Below are 13,132 nucleotides of genomic sequence, written 5' to 3' on the forward strand. Positions count from 1 at the left end.
TGTCCCTTGTTTTCTGTTTGCCTTTCAGTGTTTGACACTTATTTATTAATCCTGTTTGATAAAATTCTATTTTTTTAAAATGTGGTTGTTATATCTATTTTTTCAGTGACATAGATTTTCTTTATTTTAATACAATATTATTTGTCATTCTAAGCTGTGCTCTGTTTTTTAGTTATATTTTTTTAAAAAAAACTTTGCCTGTTTGTAGGCACACAGTGAGGAATTAACTGAACTGTGCTATAAGATTCGACAGCTGTGAGTCACCTCCCTCCCCATGTCATGTGACCAGTGCTTGTATTAACAAAAAAGAGTGAGCATCTCTCTGTCTCTCTTAGTTTTGGAGGGATAAGAGCATTCTTGTGTGGGTCAGAGTCATGGAATCTAGCTGGATTCCTGAAAGCAAATGCAGGAGATTGAGATGTGACCAACTGAAACTCAACCAAGAAGTCTATACTGAGTCATCAAAGGGCGGTCCCATTAATGGAGTTTTGTCACTAAGGCTCCACCATATAAAAGTCCCGAACTGGACCATCAACTGACCTTGTGTGTCCATGTGTTCAAATGCCTCATTTGTATGAGACATTTCTAATTCAAATTACCACAGTGGGATTGTTGAATGTATGTCAGATGTGCTGAGAACTTGGGTTCTAGTTTGGGACTTTTGGAACACGTAGATGTGGGGTACCTGGAGGAACTGTGGACTTGCGAATAGACACTTTCTTATTCAGTGTCAGCAAGCACCTAAGTGATGTGGGAATGATTTCTTACTAATAAAGAAACTGCCTTGGCCCATTTTATTGGATAGAAAATTAGGTAGGCGGAGTATACAGAAGAGAATTCTGGGAGAAAGAAGGTTAGAGGAAGAGTCGCCATGATGCTCCCACTCCAGACAGACGCAGGTTAAGATCCTCCCTGGTAAGCCAGCTCGTGGGCTACACAGAATATTAGAAATGGGTTAGAACAATATGTAAGAGCTAGCCAATAAGAAACTGGACCTAGCCGGGCCAGGCAGTGTTTGAAAGAATACGGTTTCCGTGTAATTATTTCGGGCATAACCTAGCCATGCGGGCGGCGGGGTGCTGGGGACGCAGCCCTGCCGCTCCTATTTCAACAATTGTGTATCTATAATCATTTTCTGACCAGGAGAGTTTCTTGGGTTTTTTTGTTTTTGTTTTTGTTTTTTTTTTTTTTTTTTTTTTTTGAGACAGGGTTTCTCTGTAGCTTTGGAGCCTGTCCTAGAACTAGCTCTATAGACCAGGCTGGCCTCGAACTCCCAGAGATCCGCCTGCCTCTGCCTCCCCAGTGCTGGGATTAAAGGCATGCGCCACTACTGCCTGGCTGACCAGGAGAGTTTTAAAAATGCTAAGCAGGTGTGGCTAGGACCAGTGTGCAGCTTTGGCTGTTGGCTCTGCCCTGTTCAGCTTTTCAACACGGCAGAGGTTAAGTTCACCACCAGCTCTGGGGGCCATGCTCACCACCCCAACACCGGGAAGCTGTGGGCTCATGTCACCACCAAGCTGCTTGTAGCATGTTGCCCATAAACCTTTTTTATCGTATGAGTAAAAGCTAAATCCTCCATGATGCAGCACACTGCGTGGCTTGGAGATGCGAGAATCCATCACTGTGTGTTCAAACCGAGGCCCCCTCCTCATTTTTTTAGCTTTCTCAGGTCACTCAGGAAACTCGAGTGCCCCATGTTGTTATACCAAATGTACCCCCTTATTTTTTTAAGCTTTCTCGGGTCTTATGTGGAAACTCGAGTGCCCACGTTGTTACACCAAATGTAGCTGGATACTTTTCTGTGTCCCGCCTGGACCAGTTTTCTCCCACCCACGAGTCCCTGAAGCTGCTTATAAAATAAATTATTTGAAACTAATATTAATTATAATTACTTGACCAGTGCCTCAGGCTTCTTACTAACTAGCTCTACGTAAAATTAACCCATTTCTAATAATCTGTGCACCATCCATAACCCAAAGCTTACCGGAAATGCTCTGGCATCTTCCTCCTCCAGCAGCTGCTGGCGTCTCCTCACCTCTGTCTTCTTCCTCTCTGTCTCTCTGCTTGGATTTGTTGCCTGGCTGTCTTCTGCCATTGGCCAAAGCATTGTCTTTATTAACCAATGGTAATAAAGCATATTCACCTACAGAGGGGCATCCCACATCACTCTAGCCCTCTGAAATGGTAAACTTGCAAATTAAACACTTTCCTTTAGCCTGGCGGTGGTGGTGCACGCCTTTAATCCCAGCACTCCAGAGGCAGAGGCAGGCGGATCTCTGGGAGTTCGAGGCCAGCCTGGTCTACAAGAGCTAGTTCCAGGACAGGCACCAAAGCTACAGAGAAACCCTGTCTCGAAAAAAAATTAAAAAATAAAAACAAAAAACACTTTCCTTTATAAGTTGCCTTGGTCTCATGGTGTTTTATCACAGGACTGGAAATGTAACTGAGACCCCTGTGACCCCAGCACTTGGAAGATGAAGGAAGGAGGATCAGGAGTTCAAGGTCCTCCTTAGCTACAGGCTAGCCTGGGAAACAGGAGACCTTATCTTAAAAAAATATATATTAATTAAAAAAAAATGTTGCCAATCATGGGAGTCTGTGAGTTCCAGGCCATCCTGATCTACACTGAGAGTTACAGGAAGCCCAGGACTACACAGTGAGACTCAGTCTCAAAAGTAAGTAAATAAATGAATAAATAAATAAATATGTATAGCAGAAACTAGTAAATCTACTACAGCCTAACACACACACACACACACATACACACACACACACACACACACAAAAGCATGTGAGGGCCCTGTAGAAGAAAGCCATATTCACTCAAGGAGACATGGGTGTAATTGCTAGAAAACAGCCTGGATCATGCTATGTACAAGCCTAATAAACATATTTTAGCTGGGCGGTGATGGCGCACACCTTTAATCCCAGCACTCGGGAGGCAGAGACAGGTGAATCTCTGTGAGTTCGAGGCCAACCTGGTCTATAGACCTAGTTCCAAGACAGGCTCCAAAGCTACAGAGAAACTCTGTCTCAAAAACAAAAACACAAACACAAACAAAAAAACAACCCCCCCCCCCCAAAAAAAACAACATATTTTAAATGTCAGTGTTACAAATACAAACTGGGGGCTGGTCTAGTAAAGTAACTGTGATCAGCAGAGATGACTCACTGGCGGCTACAGGTGGCAATTAGGAGTATGACATGTGGGAAAGAAGCAATCTGACTGGCAAATACTGGCAGACTTTCTTCACCACATGTAAGATGAGAGGACTCTGGCCCACAAGCAATCTATGTGTCAGGAAGAATGCAAGTTTTAATTAAACATTAATGTTAGTCAGCCACTATTGTAAATGCTTCATGAAATTACTGACTAGGCTCACATAGACCAGGCTAGCCTCCAGCTCATCCTTGAACTTCTGATCCTTGTGCATCCAACTCTCAGATACTAGGATTACAAGCAGACACCACCATGTCCAGTATGTGTGATTCTGGGTATCAAACCCAGGAATTTATGCATGCTGGACAAACATAGTACCAACCAAGCTACATGCCTAACCCTCAGATACTTAAGTCAAATCTATGCCAAATAAGCCTGGCGATGGTGGCGCACGCCTTTAATCCCAGCACTCGGGAGGCAGAGGCAGGCGGATCTCTGTGAGTTTGAGGCCAGCTGGTCTAGAAAAGCTAGTTCCAGGGCAGGAACCAAAAAGCTATGGAGAAACCCTGTCTCGAAATAAAAAAAAAAAAAAAAAAAATCTATGCCAAGTAAAAATACTGGTGAGATTTGTTTTCTCCATCAGCAGATAAACGGATAATGAAAATAATGATACATTTGTAAAATGAAACACTATTCACCTCTAAAAATAATGAAATCATAAAATCTACAGGGAATGTGTAAATTTAGACTGTATAATAAATATTAAGCAAGGTCATACAATCTCTGAAAGAAAAAAAACTGTATTTGCTTTCATATGGGGTTTCCAGCTTATTATAAACACACATGTATGTAAAGAAATGTACATGTGGCTACATTATAACATATAGAATGGAGAACAAGAAGGGGTAAAAATCAGGTAGTGAGGAAGACCTGCAAGCAAGGTAATGAACTCATGAAAACGATATAAAGCTAATTGAATTTTTGGAGGGCTTGGCACTGGATAAGTATATAAATATGTACTTGAGAATGAAAGTGCAAAATCCAGTGTGATGCTTCACAGCTTCAGAACTCTGTAGAGAAGTTCACTGAATGCATGAAATCTCATCAATGCGGCTGCCTGAACAGTGATGACACCAATCGTCACACTCACAGGGAAGTGCAAAAGCTCTCAGGGCCTCCACCCAGAAAAAGAGCTACAGACAAGTGGGGCACGCTGAGGTAGGGAAAGTCTCCTGCAAGGAAGAGTCCCCCCAATTGGCTCTCCCACACCAATGGTCTGACCCTGAACATATGCATACAGGTTACAGGTAACATTAACATTGTATGTACTGAGATGGTTGTATTTATGCACTTAGGTATATAAATGATGGTATGGTGGCTCACATCTCTAACCCTAGGAGGCAGAAGCAGGTGGATCAAGGCCAGCCTGGTCTGCACAGTGAGTTCCAGGGCAGCCAGGGCTAAACAGAGAGACCCTATCTTGAAAAAACAAAGAGGGGGGGGTAATAGGTTTTGCGTTTGATTAATTCTGATGTGTGATGATTTTATTTGTAAGTTGTTTATAGTAAAGTTTTAATAACTTTTTAAATAATCATAAATGACCTTACTTTAGTTCATGTCAATCTCAGCCACCAGATAGGGTTTTTTGTTTGTTTGGTTGGTTGGTTTTTTTTTAAAGGCATAGATTACAGCATTCTTGGAGTTCTTACTGGTCAATCTCTTCACTTTTTAGGAAGAAATCAAATCCAGAGAGGTGAAGTAACTAGCTCAGATTCGGGCCTAGTCAAAGGAAGCTTTCCGTGGGATGTGTCAGTGCTAGGCCTCTTTACCAGCAAGTGTAAAGTCCCAGGTTCAAGCCCTCAGCCCTTCCAGACTTTTTCTTGTAAAACCACCTAGTTTAAAATGGCTACTCAGCTTTCTCCAACCTCCAGCCTCGTCGGGTAAATTCCCCTGGTGGAAACTGAATTCCTTCCTCGGGGACTCGCTACTTGGGACTCTCACAGGACAGAGGTAAGAATTCTGAGAAATCTCAAAAGTTCTTTTCTGAAGTAGAACTCATTGCAAAAGGTGAGAAAATCCATACCTCAGGTCCCTTCCCCATCGTCAGTCTTGCCCCTGAGGACACAGGAAGCTGGAGGGGCAACCAAGCTGTGCCCTGTTCTAAGTTGCTGACCTGGTCGAGTTGTGTCAAACAGTGGCTTTCAGGCCACATCTTGTCCTGGTGACACCATTTTACAAAGCAGCAGTTGGCTCCATTTTGAGTGCAAATGCAGAGTCAGGATGACCCTGCATCTCATTTGTGCATGTAGACACCATCACCTGTCCTACACAAACCAGGAGGCACAGACTCATGCATTATTCCTACAAGTAAAACAGGCTGGAAAGATGGCTCAGCAGTTAAAAGCACTGGCTGCTCTCTTGGAAGATCCAAGTTTGATTCCCAGCACCCACATGGTAGCTCACCCACATGGCTGTAACTCCAGTCCCAGAGGAATCTGACACCCTCTCTGGATTCCACAAGTACTGCACACATGTGGTCCACAGACAGACATGCAAACAAAACACCCAGTGACAAAAATAAAAAATAAAGCCGGGCGGTGGTGGCGCACGTCTTTAATCCCAGCACTGGGGAGGCAGAGGCAAGTGGATCTCTGTGAGTTCGAGGCCAGCCTGGTCTACAAGAGCTAGTTTCAGGACAGCTAGGGCTGTTACACAGATAAACCCTGTCTCAAAAAAATCAATAAATAAATAAATAATGAGTTCGAGGCCAGCCTGGTCTACAAGAGCTAGTTCCAGGACAGGAACCAAAAACTACGGAGAAACCCTGTCTCGAAAAAGCCAAAATAAACAAATAAATAAATAAAAATAATAAATAAATCAAGCCAGGCATGGTGACACACACTTTTACTCCCATCTACATAGTGAGTTCCAGGACAGCCAGGGCTACATAGTGAGACCCTGTCTCAAAACAAACAAAGGAAACAAAACCATTGGAGGGCCAGCAAGATAGTTCACCACTTAAAGATAATTGTTTCCAAGACTGATGGCCAGTGTTGGATCCCTGGTACCCACATGGTAGACAGAAAGAAACAACTTCTGTAAGTTGTTCGCAGATCTTTACACAATTCCCGTGGCACTGTGCACAGGACACACACACACAGGCATACACAGGCACACACTAGACAAATTGTTCTAAAAAGTTTTAAGTAGAAAGATCAGGCCCATAAATTGAATGAACATACCAGACTGAGGAAGAAGGGTACAGTCTCCGTACCTCCACACTCGCACTCCCACAGACCCACAAAAGGAACGGCACCTAACACTGTGATGGACGGCCCCAGGGCTTGTCGTCTGGCCAACTCCCAGGTACATGCATGAAGGGACCAATAGGCAGAGGACATCTGCTGAGCACAGGCCCCACTGGTTGATGCAACCCACTTTCGAGGCCATTCTTCTGTCCATATTTCCATGCACCCATTTTTTGAGATAGTGCTGCACCTCGCTTACCTGCGATAGGGTGTCTTCTAGCTCAGCTCTGAGGTTCTGCTGGTCTCCAGCAGCTCCTTCACGGAGTTATTAATATCTAACCACCCACAGCGACTCTTTGTATCCATGTCCGCTCCTGGCCTCTGTATTCAATAGGGTGTTCAGAAGAAACTGTTGGTTACCAACAGTCACGGGTGCTCTCATGGGAAACTAGGACTCCTTGGTAAACTGTAGCCAACGAAACTGACATAGCTTGCAACTTTATTGCTTTTTAATGATCCTGACATGCTGACCTATGTTTCTGACACAGTGTGTGAGCGACATCTGTTTTTTGGACATTTCTTTTCTCTCCCATATCCTTACCTTTCAGGTGATAACTTTGACTCGGTGGACAAAATCCAACCAGAACTAACAAAGAAGGTTGGGCAGACAAGAAGGAAAGATGGGGACTGGTGGACTTTAGGAAGTAGAGAAGAGCCAGGCATTGGTGGTGCGCACCTTTAATCTGAGCACTTGAGAAGCAGAGGCAGCCTGGTCTACAGAGCTGATTCCAGGGCTGCTCAGGGAAGAAAGGGGAGGAAGAAGAGGAGGAAAAAGAGGAGGAGAAGAATGAAACTCAGAAGTACTTCACTTTGTTTTTTAAAAGTTACCCTTTCAGACAGGTATGCTAGCATACACCATTACTCTCAGCACTAGGAAGGCAGAGGCAGGAGGATCATTGTGAGTTCAAGGCCAGCAGGGTCCACATAGCCAGTTCCAGGACAGCCAGGGCTACATCATGAGATCCTGTCTCAAAGACAAACAATCAAAAAGAGTCACCCTTTTAGGGCTGGAGTGATTGTTCAGTGGTTAAGAGCACTGGCTGCTTTTTCAGAGGACCAGGGTTCAATTCCCAGCAACTACATGGTGGTTCACAACCATCTGTTACTCCAGTTCCAGGGGATCAGATGCCCTTTTCTGGCCTCCACAGGCACCAGGCATATACATGGTGCACAGACATACAAGTAGGCAAAACATGTACATAAAATACAATAATAAAAGGGGGCCAAAAAGCAAATTTTAGGGCTAGAGAGATAGCTCAGAGGTTAAGAGCACTGACTGCTCAGAAGACCTGATTCAATTCCCAGGTCATGGCAGCTCAAAACTGTCTGCAATCCAGCTCCAAGTGATTTGACAGCCTCACATAGACATACATGCAGGCAAAACACCAATGCACATAAAATAAAAATAAATAATAAATAAATAAAATTACATTTACTTATAAAAAAAAGATAAAAAGAAAGAATCACCCTTTTACACGCCTGTGAGACCAGATTTGAGAAGGGGAGGAAGCAATTCAAAACCAACCCACACTACATAACAAGTCCAAAGCAAGCCTGAGCTACATGAGAACCTGACCCAGCCACCCACCATGCGCACACAGACATAAAGTCACCTTTCACTTACTTATTTATTGTTTGTTTGTTTTGAGACGTTAAGGAAGGTCTGAGCTCCAGTGATTGCCCTGCCTCAGCCCCTGCAGTAAATTTATCTTAGAACCTCTGCTTGCAGCCTTTCCCCCAGGCTTCACAGCAAGGCTCTGCAGAGGAAGAATTCCATTTCTAACCTTTGTCCCCAGGCCTCCCAATAATAACAAGGGACAGACACCTCTCTCTCCAAACAATCCAGCTCTCCTCACATCCCCCGCTCCGTACTGTCACTGGTGACACTGGGACTTCCTGCCAACTTCCACCTGTACTGGCGTCATTTTTTTCAGGGCAGATGTTCAGCTGCTCTATCTCGGGCAAAAAGGAGTCGTGCCAGCCAGAGGTAAACTCCTCCCAGGGTCCGTGGCAGCCAGAACAGAGTGGAGGCCACTACTGTCGAGACCCTAAGAACTGGATCGGTGTCCTTCAGGGAGGACCTTCTCCAGCAATGGCTTCCTTCTTATTCTTGCTATTTTTGTTACTGACTCCAGCCACCATGGCCAACCTCAAAACTGATGGTCCATGTCCAGCATGTTGGGGGGCCGCCTTCGATCTGGAGAGCCAGCGGGAGCTGCTTCTCGATTTGGCCAAGAAAAGTATCCTGAACAAGCTACACCTCCGCCAGCGCCCCACACTGAGTCGGCCTGTGTCCAGAGCTGCTCTGAAGACCGCACTGTGGCGCCTCCGTGCGCCTCGACAGGAAACCCTGCTGGAGCAGGACCAGACACAAGAGTATGAGATCATCAGCTTTGCTGAGACAGGTGGGTCCATGGTCTGCAGCTCTGACCCCAAACCTGACCCTGGAAAGAGAAAATCTCCTCCCCAACTTCGCTCTGACGGCCTCTCCCAAGCCATCCATCCAGCTCCTGCCCCACACTTCTCTATGATAGGTCAGGTCTACCTGGCTGGAGCTGGGTGGGAGCTGCTGCTGTTTTACTTCTGAAACTGCTTGTTCTCTCTCCTCTGCTCTCTCTCTCTCTCTCTCTCTCTCTCTCTCTCTCTCTCTCTCTCTCTCTCTCTCTCTCTCTCTCTCTCTCTCCCCATAACTCTCCCCGTGTAAACCCACCATTCCCCAGGCCAAGGGCTGGTTACTGGTGAGTTTGTGATTTCTCTGGCCCCAGGGTCTATCACTTGAGCGCCCCATTTATGTAAAAAGAGAAGTAAAACACCACGATTATAAAACCTCTCCATACCTCAGGTTCTCATGTCAGAACAAGGTCAAATAGCACTCAAACAGAGGTGAAAACAAACCATGAAGAAACTCAGTCTCGGACCAGGTGTGACTGTGCGCACCTTTAATATCAGCACCCAGGAGGGAGACTGATCTCTGAGTCCAAGGTCAGCCACAGTGAGAGGTGAGACCCTGTCTCAAAAAACAAAGCCAATAAATAATATTTTGTAAAAAAAAAAAAAATCAGTAAGCCAAGTGAGGTGGGGCACATCTTTAATCCCAGCACTTGGGAGGCAGAGGCAGGCGGATCTCTAAATTTGAGGTCAGCCTGGTCTACAGAGCGAGCTCCAAGACAGCCAGGGCTACACAAAGAAACCCTGTCTCAGAAACAACAAAAAGGTAAATGTAGAGGAAAGAAAAAAATGCTTCCACAGAGAAAAGAGCTGGAGAGAAGATAAGGAAATCTTAGCACTAGAAGCAAAATGCAAGGAAGGATACTGCAAGCTTCCTCTCGGGTGTGGGCGCCGCCACTCCTCACGGGGTCCTAGCGCCTTTCCCCTGGTGCGTGGTCCCTACTCTCGCTCCCTCGAAATCCAGCACAAACTTTGCAGCCACGTAGCCTGGCGCCCACTCTTGCAGGGCCATTTTAGCTGAGTGACCTGGGTAGTTAGTAGCCAGTTTCTCATCCGGAAACGAGGCTAATGAGAGGATGGCTTAGAAATGTAAGTGGGTTAATATCGGTAAAGTCCTTAGGATGTGGGAAAAGTAGGAAGGAGCAGGAAATAGGGAGGAGTCCACTCCTGTCCAGCAAGGCTCTCCTCTCTCTGTAACTTCTCGTGGCAGAAAGAGACAGGAACCGCTCTGAAGTCTCTTTTAATAGGACAGGAATCCCCTCTCCAGGGCTCCACCCTCATGACCTCCCAAAGGCTCCACCTCCAAATACTATCACCTTGGGATTCGGATTTCAACATTTGTTTCTTCTTTTTTGAGACAAGGTCTCCTTAAGTAGCTCAAGCTGGTTTGAACTCACAATATAGCTCACATTGGCCAAACATTCGTGACCTTCCAGCCTTAGCATCCAAAATGCTGGGATTACTGCCCCGTGCCCAGCTTCAATATATGAATTTTGAGGGGACAGAAGCAAAAAAAAATCCATAGCAGTCTTTTTCCAGGAAGCCTCTATCACTTTAACCCTACCCTCTTTAAACATGGTGGCTGGCTTCCCAGAGGCCAGTGTCAGAGTAAATAACTGCCCGGCTTCTGCATACACTTTGTTTACTTTTATCCCGTGGACAAAGCATGTCACTGTGGCCAAGTCCACAACTGGGGTGGAATGGAACTGGATCAATTCATGCAACCCAGAAGGTGATCCCTAGGGGCTGCCAATAAAGTGATCTAATGGTCTATGCTCTGGGCTGCCAATACAGCAATCTAATGGTCTATCCTCTGGGCTGCCAATATAGATCTAATGGTCTATGCTCTGGCCCCTAATAACTCATTTCCTTCCCCATATACAGTCACCTGTCCTGGACTCTTCCATGTCACATGTCCGTCCATCATAACATTAGGATCAGGTTTGAAGTCCATGGTCTCATCACATGAAACAAGAGGCTAAACAATGAGGCTCCTCGGGTATTTTTCTCCAGGTTCAGGGATCTTTAGTGGCATCCTGAAACTGGCTCGCGCTGCCTTGTGACCGCTGATGGTGAGCATACCTGGATTCAGTTATTGCACATTAGATGCTTAAAATTGGACCTCATGGAAGAATTTGTCAATCACAGCAAACCAGGGCTCTTAAGGGTCCCCTCCTGGAGACGAGCTATCCACACTGTTGCCCATGTCCTAAAAATAAGTTACATCTTCCCCCTACCCACCTAACACTCTTCCCTCTCTGCCAGATCTTGTTGGCTTCAGAAATCTCATGATCTTCTCTCCTAAATGCTGGGACAGGTGTGCACCAAGCCTGGCATTGCTTTGATCCCTTAAAAGCTGGGACAGGTGTGTACCACCAAGCCCAGCACTAATCCATGAAAGTCCTGATCTTCTGTCCAGCACAGAGCTCAGTCTACACAGATAATTCCCTGGGGCCTGATTCTGCTTTGTGGGGAGCTCTGGGCTCCTAAGTCTATAGTCCTAACCCTTGGATCTTTACCATCAAAAAGTGCCCTTACTTTTGAACAGGAAATGACCTGTGTTTGCAAGAGAGTGCAGAGCTCTCTCTGATTTGTTTGTTTGTTTGTTTGTTTTAAGATAGGATCTCACTTGGCAGACCTTGGAACTCACGCTGTAGACCAGGTTGGCCTCTAACACATAGAGATCCACCTGCCTCTGCCTCCTAAGACACCCAGCCCTTTTCCTTGTTTGTATTTTTGCAATGCTGAGGACAAACACTCTACTGAATGATATCCTTAGCTCCCTCTTTTTATTTTGAATTATCTCCATTCCTTTTAGGAAAAACTGCTGCTCCTTTGATTATTAAGATCTTCTTTAAAACCATGGGCTCAGCAACCTTCTCTTGAGAAACCTGAGCCTACTCTGGAGTATATCATACTGTCTCCCCTTTTCTTTTCTTTTTTTTTTTCAGATTTTTTTTTTATTTTTTTGGTTTTTCAAGACAGGGTTTCTTTGTGGTTTCGGAGCCTGTCCTGGAACTAGCTCTTGTAGACCAGGCTGGCCTCGAACTCCCAGAGATCCGCCTGCCTCTGCCTCCCGAGTACTGGGATTAAAGGCGTGCACCACCACCGCCAGGCTTTTTTTCAGATTTATTTACTTATTATGTATACTGCCTGATTGTATGCGTGCGCACCAGAAGAGGGCACCAGATCTCATTATAGATGATTGTGAGCCACCACGTGGGTGCTGGGAATTGAACTCAGGGCCTCTGGAAGAGCAGTCAGTGCTCTTAACCCTTCAGCCATTTCTCCAGTCCATTAGTGTCTCCTCTTAAGCCTCTCTCTTTCCCTTGCTCTTTCCCTTGTAGTCTGAGTCAGGTGTTCCGGGTTTTTATACAAGTGATTAAAAATAAAGGCTCACACAGACTTGCAAAGAAGCAAGATAATTTTATTTGGAGCAAAGTGACAATACAGATTAACTGGGGTGGGGGTAACTGGGTCACATGACTAGAATCCTCGAGGGCTCCAAATATTCCTTTCATGGGGTTCAAGAAAAGGAGGAGTAGTCTATGTGGTTCATGATTTTGATTAATAGATTCAGCCACACATTCGTTTTTCCTGCTGTCCATGTCCCTTCCCACAATGCATCAGACTTCAGTCATATGCACACCAATTATGCATAGACATTAGATGGAAAACAGGGAGTCTCTCTGAAAAGTCACTAAAAGCGAGGTCTGCCATGCACCCAAAGCCAGTTCAGTCCAGACCAGCCCTCCTGTTCTTCATACCTGACATGCTGGGAATGTATTTGAATACAAACTGTCCTGAATGTGGTTGTTACCAGGGGCAGAGGCGCTCATATTCTTGAATGGGAGAACATGTAGCCCAGTGCATGGGGCTTGGAGTCCTAAGAGTGCTGGGTGCCTGGTTTGCAGAGGGTTGTTTGTGTCTAGTTTGCGCAAGTGAAGGAACTACGCTGCCAAGTGCAAATTTTGTTGTTGCTGTTGTTGTTGTTTGAGACAGGGTTTCTCTGTGTAGCTTTGGAGCCTGTCCTGGAACTAGCTCTTGTAGACCAGGCTGGCCTCGAACTCACAGAGATCTGCCTGCCTCTGCCTCCCAAGTGCTGGGATTAAAGGCGTGCGCCACCACTGCCGAGCAAACAATAGGATCTTAGTAACCTCGGAGTCAACTGAAAAGGAAGAAAAATTATTTTCTTTTTCTTTCTTTCTTTTTTTTT

The 13,132-nt window shown here is 45.4% G+C and overlaps 2 protein-coding genes across 5 annotated transcripts in view; one reads left to right on the forward strand and one right to left on the reverse strand.

The window, feature by feature from the left end:
• LOC126514779 (uncharacterized G-patch domain protein DDB_G0278987-like) overlaps positions 1–8,214 on the reverse strand; it is a 14,523-nt gene extending 6,309 nt beyond the window's left edge. The window contains exons 1-3 of one of the 4 annotated variants that reach the window (XR_007595672.1): positions 8,093–8,205; positions 6,668–6,789; positions 1,985–2,088 (exon numbers count right to left, since the gene is read on the reverse strand). Coding sequence is in view for 1 of the 4 variants with exons in the window: in XM_050163906.1 (XP_050019863.1) it covers positions 1,985–2,088; positions 6,403–6,622 (324 nt within the window). In the remaining 3 variants the exon portion in view is untranslated. The other 3 variants (XR_007595673.1, XR_007595674.1, XM_050163906.1) reach the window with 3 other exon arrangements.
• A 140-nt stretch (positions 8,215–8,354) lies between these two features.
• Positions 8,355–13,132, forward strand: part of Inhbc (inhibin subunit beta C) — a 12,041-nt gene continuing 7,263 nt past the window's right edge. The window contains exon 1 of the mRNA XM_050163905.1: positions 8,355–8,873. Within this exon, the coding sequence (XP_050019862.1) occupies positions 8,408–8,873 (466 nt within the window). The 5' untranslated portion in view covers positions 8,355–8,407. The remainder of the gene's footprint in view (positions 8,874–13,132) is intronic.

Source organism: Alexandromys fortis, unplaced genomic scaffold, assembly GCF_014885135.2.
Source record: "Alexandromys fortis isolate MF-2015 unplaced genomic scaffold, M_Fortis_MF-2015_v1.1 scaffold_125, whole genome shotgun sequence".
In the NCBI taxonomy this organism is placed as follows: domain Eukaryota; kingdom Metazoa; phylum Chordata; class Mammalia; order Rodentia; family Cricetidae; genus Alexandromys; species Alexandromys fortis.